Source organism: Onychomys torridus, chromosome 1, assembly GCF_903995425.1.
Source record: "Onychomys torridus chromosome 1, mOncTor1.1, whole genome shotgun sequence".
NCBI classification, from domain to species: Eukaryota; Metazoa; Chordata; class Mammalia; order Rodentia; family Cricetidae; genus Onychomys; species Onychomys torridus.
Window position 1 is genome coordinate 98,542,491 of NC_050443.1, and position 13,903 is coordinate 98,556,393.

Here is a 13,903-nt window from a genome sequence, read left to right on the forward strand (position 1 = left end):
AACCCACCCAACCTGATCACTCATGTTCCCATCCTCCCTCCACATCTGCCCCCAGTTTACCCAGGAGATATCTGCTATTTCCCCTTCCCAGGGAAATCTGTACATCCATCTTTGGGCCGTCCTTATTACTTAGCCTCTCTGGGGCTATGGATTGTAGCCTGGTTATCCTTTACGTTATACTTGATATTCACTTATGAGTAAGTACATACCATGTTTGTCTTTCTAGGTCCAAGTTACCTCACTCAGGATGATTTTTTTCTAATTCCATCCATTTGCCTGAAAATTTCATGATGTAATTGTTTTTTTGTTTGTTTGTTTGTTTTTTACCTCTGAGTGATACTCCATTGTATTAAAGTACCACATTTTCTTTATTCATTCTTCAGTTGAGGGACATCTAGGTTGTTTCCAGGTTCTGGCTATTACAAATAACACTGCTATGAACATAGTCGAGCAAGTGTCCTTGTAGTATGATTGAGCATTCCTTGAGTATATGCCCAAGAGTGGTATAGCTGGGTCCTGAGGTAGATTGATTCCCAATTTTCTGAGAAACTGCCATACCAATTTCCAAAATGGCTGTACAAGTTCACACTCCCACCAGCAGTGGAGGAGTGTTCCCCTTACTCCACATCCTGTCCAACATAAGCTGTCATGGGTGTTTTTTAATCTTGGATATTCTAACAGATGTAAGATGGTATCTCAGAGTTGTTTTGATTTGCATTTGCCTGATGGCTAAGGACATTGAACAATTCTATAAGTGTATCTTGGCCATTGAAGATTCTTCTGTTGAGAATTCTCTTTTTAGATATTATGCTATTTTTTAATTGAGTTATTTGGCATTTTGATGTCTAGTTTTTTGAGTTCTTTATATATTTTGGAGATCACCCTTCTGTCATATGTGGGATTAGTGAAGATCTTTTCCCATTGTATAGGCTGCTGTTTGTCTTATTGATGATGTCCTTGGCCTTAAAGAAGCTTCTCAGTTTCAGGAGGTCCCATTTATTAATTATTTGTCTCAGTGTCTGTGCTACTGGTGTTATATTCAGAAAGTTGATTTCTGTGCCAATACATTAAAGACTACTTCCCACTTTCTCTTTATCAGGTTCAGTGTAACTGGATTTATGTTGAGGTCTTTAATTCACTTGGACTTGAGTTTTGTGCAGGGTAATAATATGGATCTATTTGCATTATTCTACATGCACAAATTGTTGAAGGTATTTTTTCCATTGTATAATTTTGTCTTACTTGTCAAAAATCAGGTGTTTGTAGGTGTGTAGATTTATGTCAGGGTCTTTGATTTGATTCCATTGATCCACCTGTCTGTTTTTATGCCGATACCAGGCTGTTTTTATTACTATAGCTCTATAGTAGAGCTTGAAATAAGGGATGGTGATACCTCTGGAAGTTCCTTTATTGTACAGGATTGTTTTAGCTATCTTTGGTTTTTTGTTTTTCCATATGAAGTTGAGTATTGTTATTTCAAGGTCTGTGAAGAATTGTGTTGGAATTTTGATGGGGATTGCATTGAATCTGTAGATTGCTTTTGGTAAGATTGCCATTTTTACTAAGTTAATCCTGCCAGTCCATGTTCATGAGAGATCTTTCTATTTTCTGAGATCTTCTTCTTCTTCAATTTCTTTCTTCAAAGACTTAAAGTTCTTGTCATACAGGTATTTCACTTGTTTTGTTAGAGTTACCCCAATATTTTATGTTATTTGTGGCTATTATAAAGGTGTTGTTTCCCTGATTTCTTTCTCAACCCATTTATCATATAGAAGGGATACTGAATTTTTTTAGTTAATCTTGTATCCAGCCACATTACTGAAGGTGTTTATCAGCCATAGGAGTTCCCTGGTAGAATTCTTGGGACCACTCATGTATACTGTCATAATCATCTGCAAATAACAAAAGTTTGACTTTTTCTTTTCAATTCATATCTTCTTGATCTCCTTTTGTTGTCTTATTGTTCTAGATAGAACTTGAATAGATATGGAGAGAGTGGACAGCCTCTTGTTCCTGATTTTAGTGTAATTGCTTTGAGTTTCTTTCCATTTAATTTGATGTTGGCTGTTGGCTTGCTGTATATTGCTTTTATTATGTTTAGGTGTGTTCCTTGTATCTCTGATCTCTCCAAGACCTTTATCATGAACAGGTGTCAGATTTTGCCAAAGGCTTTTTCAGCGTCTAATGAGATGATCATGTGGTTTGTTTTCTTTTGTTTGTTTATATGGTGGATTACATTGACAGATTTTCGTATGTTAAACCATCCCTGCATCTCTGGCATGAAGCCTACTTGGTCATGGTGGATGATTTTTTTAAATGTGTTCTTGGATTTGGTTTGCCAGTATCACACTATTTTTACATCAATGTTCATGAGGGAGATTTGTCTGTGATTCTCTTTCTTTGTTGCATCTTTGTGTGGTTTGGGTATCAGGGTAACTGATGATTGGTTCTGTTTCCTTAGGGGTTATAGGTCTATTTAAATTGTTTATCTGGTCTTGATTTAATTTTAGTATGTGGTACCTATCAAGAAAATTGTCCATTTATTTTAGATTTTCTAATTTTGTGAAGTATAAGTGTTTGAAGTATGACCAAATGATTCTCTGGATTTTCGCAGTGTCTGTTGTTATATCCCCTTTTTCATTTCTGATTTTGTTAATTTGGATATTCTTTCCTTGCCTTTTGGTTAGTTTGGATAAGGGTTTGTCTATCTTGTTGATTTTTTTTCAAAGAACCAACTCTTTTGTTTCATTGATTCTTTGTATTGTTCTCTTTGTTTCTATTTTGTTGATTTCGGCCCTGAGTTTGATTATTTCCACTTTCTACTCCTCCTGGGTGAGTTTGCTTCTTTTAGTTCTAGAGTTTTCAGGTATGTTGTTAAGCAGCTAGTGTGAGATTTCTCCAAATTCTTTATGTGGGTACTTAGTGCTATGAACTTTCCTCTTAACACTGTTTTCATAATGTCCCGTATATTTGGGTATGTTATGAATTCATTTTCATTGAATTCTAGGAAGTCTTCAATTTCTATGTTTATATTTTCCTTGACCCATTGGTAATTCAGTGGTTTTTTATATTTTCCTTGACCCAATTGGTAATTGGTAGTTGAGATTTGTTCAGGTTCCATGAGCTTATAGGCTTTTAGTAGTTTGTGTTGTTGTTGAACACTAACCCATGTGATCTGATAAAGATACAGGGGTTATTCCAATTTTTTTGCATCTGTTGAGATTTGATTTGTAACCAAGTGTGTGTCAGTTTTAGAGAAGATTCCATGAGATGCTGAGAAGGAAGTATATTCTTTTGTGTTAGGGTAGAATGTTCTGTAGATGTCTGTTAAGTTCATATGTGTCATAAGGTCTGTTAGTTCCCTTATTTCTCTGTTAAGTTTCTGTCTGGCAGACTTGTCCATTGGTGAGTGGAGTGTTGAAGTCTCCCACTATTAGTATGTGGGGTTTGATGTATGATTTAAGCTTTAATAATGTTTCACTTACAAATGTGGGTGCCCTTGTATTTGCGGCACAGATGTTCAGAACCGAAACTTCATCTTGATGGACTTTTCCTTTGATGAATATGAAATGTACTTCTCCATCTCTTTTGATTAATTTTCGTTTGAAGTCTATTTTGTTAGATATTAGGATAACTACACCAGCTTGCTCCTTAGGTCTATTTGATTGGAAAATCTTTTCCCAACCCTTTACTCTAAGGTAGTGTCTATCTTTGAAGTTGAGGTGTGTTTCTTGTATGCAGCTGAAGGGTAGATCCTATTTACATATCCATTCTGTTTGCCTGTGTCTTTTTACTGGCAAATTGAGTCTGTCAATATTAAGAGATATTGATGACCAGTGATTGTTAATTCCTGTTAATTTTTTTGTTTTGGTGGCAGTAGTAGTAGTAGTAGTAGTAGTAGTAGTAGTAGTAGTAGTGTGTGTGTGTGTGTGTGTGTGTGTGTGTGTGTGTGTATGTTTCTTTTCTTTGAGTTTTGCTGGTGTAAAATTATCTATTTTTCAATGGTGTACCTAACTTCCTTGGGTTGGAGTTTTCCTTCTAGTACTTTCGGAAGGGCTGGATTTGTGGATAGGTATTGTTTAAATCTGATTTTGTCATGAAATATCTTGTTTTCTCTGTCTATGGTGATAGAAATTTTGCTGGGTGTATTAGTCTAGGCTGGCATCCATGGTCTCTTAGTATCTGCAAAACATCTGTCCAGTACCTTCTGGCTTTTATAGTCTCCATTGAGAAGTTGGGTGTAATTCTAATAGGCCTGCCTTGACCTTTTTCCTTTGCAGCTCTTAATATTCTTTCTTTATTCTGTATGTTTAGTATTTTGACTATTATGTGGCAAAGGGACTTTTTCTTTTTTTCTTTTTTTTCTTTTTTTTTCTGGGTCCAGTCTCTTTAGTGTTCCATAAGCTTCTTATAATTTTATGGTATGTCCTTTAGGTTGGGAAAGTTTTCATCTTTGGTTTTGTTGAATATGTTTTCTGTGCCTTTGAGGATTCTTCTCCTTCTTCTATCCCTATTATTCTTAGATTTGGTCTTTTCATGGTGTCCCAGATTTCCTGGGTGTTTTGTGTTAAGAATTTATTGGATTTAATATTTTCTTTGACCAATAAATCTATTTCCTCTATCGCATCTTCAACACTTGAGATTATCTCTTCCATCTCTTGTATTCTGTTGATGATAGTTGCATCTGTAGTTCCTGTTCTCTTACCCAGATTTTCCATTTCCAGAATTCCCTTGGTTTGTGTTTTCTTTATTACCTCTATTTCAATTTTCAGGTCTTGAACCATTTCCTTTATCTATTTGTTTTTTCTTGGTTTTCTTGGATTTCTTAAAGGGATTTATTGATTTATTCCAATTTTTTGTTTATCTTTTCCTCTATTTCTTTAAATGATTTTTTTCATTTCCTCTTTAAGGGCCTCTGTCATCATCATAAAGTTACTTTTAAGGTCATTTTCTTATGCTTTAGCTGCATTGGAATGTTCAGGTCTTGCTGTTGTAAGATCAATGGGTTCTAATGGTGCCATATTGCCCTTTCTGTTGTTGAATGTATTATAACACTGGCGTTCATAAGTCTGGGTTTGGAATGATTATAGCTATGGGTGTTGATTCTTGTGTTGTCTTTGTTGGAAGGGTGTTTTGTTTCTTTATTATCTGTTTCTTTATTGTCTTTTGTCCTGAATGCCCAAGGGTTCTGGTGATTAGCAGGTTTTCGTGTCCATTACAATTTTCTCAGGTGAGGTTTGTGGGGGGTTGGGTGCCTAGATCCAGAGTATCCTTCTCTTCTGACTGATGTGGTCTGTACCTGTGCCTGTGGAATCTGTTTTTCCAGCTGGTGTGGGTTGTGTCTGTGCCTCTAGTCTGCTGCAGTTTCAGGGGAGGGCTGGCCATGGAGAGGATGATCAGGTAGGTGGGGTTGGGTGGTGGAGTGGGTCTTGGGGGAACACAATCCAGAGGGTGGTGGTGGTACAGCTTGGAGTCAGGTCTCTCCTCTGTTGGCAAGCAGCTGAGGACTACACCAGAGCAGTTGAATTCCACCAGAGTTGGGGGCAGGACCCAGCTGCCTTGCTGGTACTGAGATAGGGGCAGGGCATGGAATAAGTCCAGAGGTTTAGGATCTGGAGGTTGTGACAGTTCAGCTGGGAGGTCCATAATTCACCTGTTCTTCCAACTGTTGTGGGTTGTCCCTATGGAGTCTGCTGGGGCTGCAGGGGCCAGCTGGCCACTGGGAGGATGATGTGGTGGTTGGGGTTGAGCAGCAGATTGGGTCTTGGGGGGGAAGAGAATCCAGTCGGTGGCTATGATGGTGGAGCCTGGAGGCAGGTCTCCCACCTGCTGGTTGGCTGCTGAGGACTTTTCTTCCAACTGATAGGGGTTGCACCTGTGCCTATGAAGTCTGCTGGAGTTTGGGGGAATGGCTGGCCACTAGGAGGATGATCAAGTTGGGGTGGGGTGAGGAGGTTGGGTGGCAGTGGAAATAAAACCCAATTGGTGGTGGTGGCAGTGGTGGTGCAGCCTGGAGGTGCGTCTCTCACGTGCTGGCTGGCTGCCTGCTAGGGACTTGCCGCTTGCCAGTTTTATTAATGTAAATATTTTACTTTTGGGAAGAGACAAACACATTCAGCCAAAGAAATGTCTTTTAATGTCAAATCCGTGGTAGGTTCTGTAGGTGGCAAGCTAAAGGTTATTTGCATTTCCTTCATCATATGTCTGAGTTACTCTTTAATCTGTTTTATGTGACCATGAGTTTTCTCACACAGGATATATCAGGGAAGGATTCCTGGCAGTACAGCATGCCGTGGATAAGAGTATTATGTTGTATCATGAAGCCAGTGCTGGGAAAAAGCTATTTGATGAAGCTAAAATTCTCATACAAAGATTTCCATACCCAGCTCATCCTCAGGATAAATTACTTTGGATCTCCAGTCCTTTCATCCCTTTGATGTTCATAATTATGTTCTCTTCCATTGTTCTTTCCATCACACGATCCATTGTGTTTGAAAAGGAAAAAAGATTAAAGGTAATATCACTTACTTTGTGATAGTTTCTGTTTTAAAAAGTACATATATATGTATTTATGTATGCATGTACACACAGCCTATAGATATCTTTTTGAAAGTTAATTACCTCCTTCTATATATTCAGAATTTCTGGATATTGGTTATATCCTAACAGAGCAGCAAGAGACACAAATACAGAAGAGTGAGTCTTGATGATAACAACTTCACAAGCTAGAAAAGCTTCAGAGACAAACTTAAACAGGAAAGCAACATAGAAGAAAACCTGAAGTCAAGGAGCAGGACAAAAAATATTACTAGATGAACTTGAAGTCTTTTATACTTAGAGCAGCAACAAATTTCAAATACAGTCTGGTTCAGGGAAAAATTAACATCAGTCCCAACACTACTGGTCCATTAACATCAGTATCCGTTTACTTTCACAACGTTCAAGTTTTCAACAAGAACAACAGCAACAAAAAAGTTACTAAACAAATGAAAAATCAACAAACAGTAAAACAAACAAATAAACAAAAAGTTGATCATCAGTAGTAGACTTAGATAAGACACAGATGTTGGACATAGGTAGGGGAAATTTCATAAAGCCCTACCCCTAGATGAAGAGTCATATTCAATCAAATGGCTGCTGAAATAGTCAGTTCTTTCCCAGGGAGAAGCCTCTTGCTAGGTTATCCAGTCCCATGTGGTCTGCCCTAGGCATGTGTACATCATCTGAGGAACAAGTGAATGGACTCAGTAGGGTGTGGTGTGTGTGTGTGTGTGTGTGTGTGTGCGTGTGTACACACGTGCTTACATGGCAACAAAAATTAAAGAAGTAGTCATGAATTTCAGGAAATGGGGGTTGGACACATTAGGAGCTGGAGGAGAAAGAAAGAGGATGAAAATGATTTAAATACAGTATTCATATATGAAATTCTCAAGAAAATTAAAAATATATAGATGTAGGACATATCAGATAGGTATTTTAACTGTGATTAATATTCTAAAGACTGTAAGTGTTGAATTATCCAAAATTCTTGGGGTTTTGTGGCTGCTTTTTGCATTTTTATTTAGTTTATCTACCCATCCACATGAGTCAAGGCATGCATTGAAGTCTGCAGACAACTTGCAAGAGTCAAGTCTCTCTATCATGTGCTTATTATGGATCACATTGAGGTTGTTAGGCTTGTCAGGTAAAGATAGAGATGGTCAAAGTACAGTACATATTTAAATGAAAACAGCCTGTGTATTGCCATAAATGAAATTTTCAAAAGAAAACATCCCAACAGTACTTAGGAATGCCTTTATCAGGTTTATACATTTTATTTGTGCACCCCAATAAAACTTATCTGGGGATCAGAAAACAGAGCCAGCTAACAAATTAGACAGAGAAGTCAGGCATGATGGCACATACTTTTAATCCTATTACTCAGGGGGCAGAGATCCATCTGGATCTCTGTGAGTTCAAGGCCACACTGGGAACAGAGCCAGGCATGGTGGCTCACCTTTAATCATAGCACCTGAGATCTCATGTCTTTGCTTGGGAAGGACACATGCTTTTAATTCCAGGAAGTGATGGCAGGAAGCAGAAAGGTATATAAGACCTGAGGACCAGGAACTAGAGGCTTTTTAAGCAGGTCAGCTGAGATCCATTTGGGTGAGGACTCAGAGGCTTTCAATCTGAGGAAACAAGATTAGCTGAGGAGTTGTCTAGGTGAGGTTGGCTGTGGCTTGTTCTGCTTCTTTGATCTTTCAGCTTTTACCCCAATACCTGGCTCCAAATTTTTCAATTCATAAGAACTTTTAAGATTCATGTTACAATCTATAGATAAGAAAAATAAGGAAAGAACTAGGAAAAAAAAGAAGTCAAGACAGTTGAGATTACAAAAACTAAAATGTAGAGAGAAAAATGTAAAATTCCAGAAGAAAGCATCCAAAAAGTATAGAACAATATTAAATGATATAACACATATAATTGGAGTCCTAAAAATGAGAAAATAAAAAGAATTTAAAATACTGGGAGAATTTCCCAAAATTAGTAACGTTTTTAAATGCAGATGCAAGAAACTCAGAGAACACAAAGATAAACATTACATAAACATACATGTGCACACACCTGTACACACACGCATACTGGCTCATTATAGTCAAATTTCTAAAAACTAAAAGCACAGGGAAAAAAATCTTGAAAGCAAATACTAGCAGGGGGAAAAGCTACATAGATGCCTTTCTCTTAATATCCTGGAAGTAAAGATTTTATAGGGGCTATTTATCTTAGTGCTGGACGATTTAATTTGAAGGCCAGTGAGATGGTTTGTTAGTTCAAAGAGCTTACTGCACAAGCCAGATGACCTGAGTCCAATCTTCAGATCCACAGTGGAAAGAGGGAGGACGGAGCCTGCTCAGTGGTCAGTTCCCATGCCTGCTCTTAGTGCTCTTGGGGACTTCGTTAGATAGTCTCCAGCTCTTTTGAACATTATCATTCCAAGTAGCATAACTTTATTCAAAACACACGCACACACACACACACACACACACACACACACACACACACACACTTTTTCCTTACAAAAGGAGAAGGGGGTAAGAGGAATAAATGACACTAAGGATGAATGAAAAAGTCCTTAAAATAATTTGAAATTATTTTTTTTTATTTTGTAAATCCCAGATTTGGAATTGGAATAGATTTCTGAACTCAGAAAAAAATATATTTTAAGAGAAATGCTGACCTTACTTACTGAATAATTTTGATAGATTTCTAAGCCTTGTTTTTTTTCTCATTCTTAAAATGGAGATAATATTAACCATTTTTATAGCATTTGTAGTAAAAAAAAATTTTTTTTAAATGATTGTGAAAGCACCATGAATTGCCAGACATATAAAATGCTTATTTTATGTTGACTGTCCTACAGGAATACCAGCTCATAATTGGGCTTAGAAATTGGATCATCTGGGCTGGCTATTTCTTCACATTTTTCCCTTTATATGTCATCATTATCCTTTTGATATGTGCATTACTGTTTGTCCAGGCAAGTATCCAGTTTCACATTGTCCAACAGAAATAAAATTAATCACATATATGATATTAAAACTACCTACTAAAATTTTTTTAAAACATAGAAGAAACAGGAAACATTCTTTTAATGATATATTTAGCTTAACTATTTACAAAATATTGTTTTACCATGTAACCATTTTTAAAATAATGTTTATTCTTATTTTTATTGTTTTTAAAATCTAGTGTGTTTTATGTTACTGTACATTCCAATCCTGACATTAAGTTTTTATAGGAAATACATAATCTATTTTGAGCAATATTGTATTTTTTAATTTAAAATGTCTTTTAAAAAATAAAATAGAGTTCCATATTCATCCCAGTTGTATTTCAAGTGTACTGTAAGTACACATGGCAAATGACTACTCCAACAAGCAGGTGATTTTCAATGGGTTGAGTCTGCCACACAGTCCAGTGAAAAGAGAGATATCATTCTATGGACTTACTGTTCCCAGGCTTACAGTAAAATAAAATGGTTTTTTGGTTGGTTGGTTGATTTTTGTTTCTTTTTTTTCTTTTCTTTTTTTTTTTTTTTTTTTTTTTGACCCTTTTAGAAAACTCAGATGCTGCTGAGTCTCTTGGCAAGATGATAACTTCCTGTCTTTTGAGTCTCACCAGCTGGGTAGTGTGATCTGTTCCACTAGGGACCCTACTTTTGTCTCTTCCCTTCTGTTTACCTGACACTGGTTATAGCATACCTTATCTGATGTCTTGATTGCTTTATGGCAGATTGTAGAGGAGCCAATCCTTCGATACAGTGACTGCAGTTTCATCTTTGTCTTTCTTACATGTTATGCCATCGCGTCCATATGCTTTGCCTTTATGGTTAGCACATTCTTCAATAAAAGTAAGTCTGTATTTGCAGTTATCTCTAGCTAGCTAGAAGCATTGCCTTGCATTCAAACATACAAAGTCAATTATACATGAAACAATTTGACAGGAATTAGAGAGAATATTAAAAATGAATGTGCCCCATTGTACACATAAAGAAGATATAAAATGGTAGCATTAGAACTGAGCAGTGCTTCCTGTAGAACTTGATTTAAATTGCTACTTAATACAAGTATTTCCAAATGGCAAGACACTAATAATCAGTTCTTTGTGAAAACTCACATAAGAATAATAAATGTCTTCAAATCATACCAAATGGTCGAATTAGACATTCAATAGAAATATATTTAAACAACTCACAGGAAGGTAAGAGAAACAGAGGTATTAAAATAGTATATTTGGTGGCAGAGGAATCAAAATAGTGGCAGACTTAAGCTCACTATATCAGAAATACCTTAAGTGTTAATCTTCTGAATACCAAAATTATAAAACATAGCCTTGAGGGATTATCACTGTGTCCAACATATTTAGGATATGATTTTTAAAAAAACTTTATTAATACATTTATATAACTATTCTTTGTCAATAAAAAATCAAGAGTTAGATATTGGGGTAAGAATCTGATCATAGAAGATACAGAGAAGCCACCAGTGACCTCTTACCTCTTTCATTCCTTCCTCCAAAAGGGCTGAGATCCCCACTAAGCCCTGCCTTACTACCTCTTCAGTTCTCTAAAACCTGTATGGTTAATTTTGGTCAGCTAGTGGCTAGCTTCACCTTCTGACTCAAAACAAACTTTATTGTCAGAATGCAATCAAAATATAATACAACATTCCCACATTTTTGTCTAAATAAAAAGGGAAAATTTTTAACTCGGACATAGTAAAACTATATACAATAAGTACAATAATTATATATAAATATAGACAGGTAAGAATTAACATTAACTAATGTCCAGTCCATTTGCATTTGGCAAATTCAGAGAAAATACTCTATTATCTATCCTATATTGGTGAGTCCATAGTACTGTATCTAATTCACTTTCTGTCCTAACTTGTATCACCAACCCCAAACTATCTTATGTCTCTCAACCTTATATGCTTTACACCTCTTTTGTGAGTTTCTTTTCTAAATTTGATAACAAGGAGAACTGTAACTATAACTATCTAGTCTTCAACTCCATCAAAGACCTGAGAAGGATATAATATTACCTGAGTAAGCAGGAAGTGCAGAGCAAGCAACTTCCAAAATTAAGAAATGACAGAAACAGCAGGCTGCCTGGACAATTACCCAAGGTTCCTCTGCAATGTTGAGGTATCCATCTTCAGCCTGCAGGTCTAGAATAACTGACAGACCTTCCTGTGAATCAGGAATTTTGAAGGACTGTTCCACCTTGTCTTGGCAGAGTTCAACAGTTGCCTTCTTTTGTGTCCTGCTTATCCAACCTGGACAGCACACTGTCATCAGTCAAGGCAAGGTCAATTTCTTGCCCAGTGTCCAACTTTTGCCACAAAGAAAGCAAACTCCATATGGAGTTTCTTTAATGCCCATCGTCTTCTCTGAAGTAGTTGGTGCTGCCAGGAGCAGACATGTCTCATTGCTGTTAAAAAAAAAAAAATGTATATTCTATAGCTCTCTGAAGTATTTGAAGATCACATATCCAGCTAAAATGTATCTCTGGTTGACCTTGAAAACATACCCAACATGACTACAAGTTTGATTGTAATAGGTGACTAGCTACTAATCTGCATTTCGTTATTATCCTAAATAGTTTATAATAATAACTTTTAAGAACTAGAAATTTACATTGCATTGTTAAATGAGCTTCATAGGTACAATACCTTAAACAAGAGTAGAAACATATATACAGTATGTTCTAACAAAAATAACCTTCAATTTGTATCAATATACAAAAATATCTTAAACAAGAATAGAAATATATATATATATATATATATATATATATATATATATATACACTATAACAAAAATAACCTCAAATTTGTATCAATGTACAAAAATCCATACCAATGTAAAATATTTAAGATTAGTAGTTGCTTTTTTGGTTTAAAAGTAGACTCAATAATCTGTTTTATCCTATCATTTCTATATCCCCCTTTTTTTCTTTTCAAAACAAGATCCCTGAATCTAATCTGTGTTCAGCATTTTCCCTGACCATTCCCAATAACAACTTGTTATCAACCCTCCTAAATGATGACAGATATCTATAACCACCCACTGAATGACCAAAAACACCCACCCCACATTTTGGGAATGTGTGTATTGTGTTCTTAAATTCCTTCCTGTTGTCTGGTGGTAATGGAATTTCTAGAGGACCCTGAGAAAATTGAGATAATGGTCAAGTCCTGGGAGAGCTAGCTGCATCATTTGTTGCCAGTCTCCGTGTAAAGGGAGAGTGTAGGGCTTATCTGAAATCCTGGCTGGAATAGTGCACGAGGCTGAACTGTCTCAGCTAGCCACCTTGAAATTGTACTGAGCAGTTTGTAGTCCAAAGCCAATCTTTGGGTGGTGTTTGTCAGCTTAGTAGTGTTACCATAGTCCAAGTAGAATTCATTATGGGGCCCCATCATCATTTGGAGACTTCAAAGGTCAATGTTAGGAATGGTCATAGTTCATTGCAGAAAATTTAAACATTTTAAATGTCATATGCAGTAGATCTCAAAGAGGTTAAAGGACCACAATTTGTTACGTACATCCAGAGTACCAAAACTTAATTCCTAATTACCTGATAGAGACTCAAACCCAAAATTATGTACAGGAAGCTAGTTGAAGCCTTTTTCTAGAATTAGTTAGTTCTCTGTATGATCATTAATATCATAACAAAAAGTTTAAAATATATTAATTTTATAAAGTTTGAGATATTTATACCTTGAAAATGTTTTAAAGAGTCAAAATAAAACCAAAGAATTATGAGTTAAGTGGCAATAGAATAGTCCCTTAATTTTGGTTTTTCTTCTGTTTCATATCAAGTGGCCTTATGGCATGAGACAGAAATTTTGGATTTTCCTTTAACAAGCATGCTTCAGTTTAGAGAAAGAGAGAGCCATGCTCCAACTCCAAAGCCAGCTTTAGTTTTGAATTGAACTGAGACTACAAAAAGACCATATGCCTTATACATCTGTAGAGAACAGCAGAAAAAAATTGGAAGATTTATGAAATTTTATCCTGTTGGAAATGTGCTATACCATTAGGCCAATTTATTCTTTTTCTCAGAACAATTTCTCTGGATGATTCCTCCTTCTTCTTCTTCAGATGTCTTATTTGTCCCATGGTCTTCAGATTCCTTAGTTGGATGCCTTCATTCTCCTGGAAAAACAAAAACAAAACCCTGCCCCCAAACCCTAATTTTGGGGAGTTTCCTTTTTTTGCAAGTTATATCTGATCAAATGAAAAACATTCATTAGATTTATTGTTCAGCAAGATTGAATGGTCACACTGTTTAATGAACTATTACCTCTTCTAATCAAGAGGTTTCTCCTGTTTGAAGCTAATCTTTAACAATTTT

General features: G+C 36.2%; 1 protein-coding gene across 1 annotated transcript in view; it reads left to right on the forward strand.

Annotated features, from left to right (window-relative positions):
• Window positions 1-13,903, forward strand: part of LOC118577265 (ATP-binding cassette sub-family A member 3-like) — a 141,816-nt gene that overhangs the window by 24,219 nt on the left and 103,694 nt on the right. The window contains exons 5-7 of the mRNA XM_036177397.1: window positions 6,255-6,514; window positions 9,404-9,514; window positions 10,276-10,393. Of these exons, the coding sequence (XP_036033290.1) occupies window positions 6,255-6,514; window positions 9,404-9,514; window positions 10,276-10,393 (489 nt within the window). The remainder of the gene's footprint in view (window positions 1-6,254; window positions 6,515-9,403; window positions 9,515-10,275; window positions 10,394-13,903) is intronic.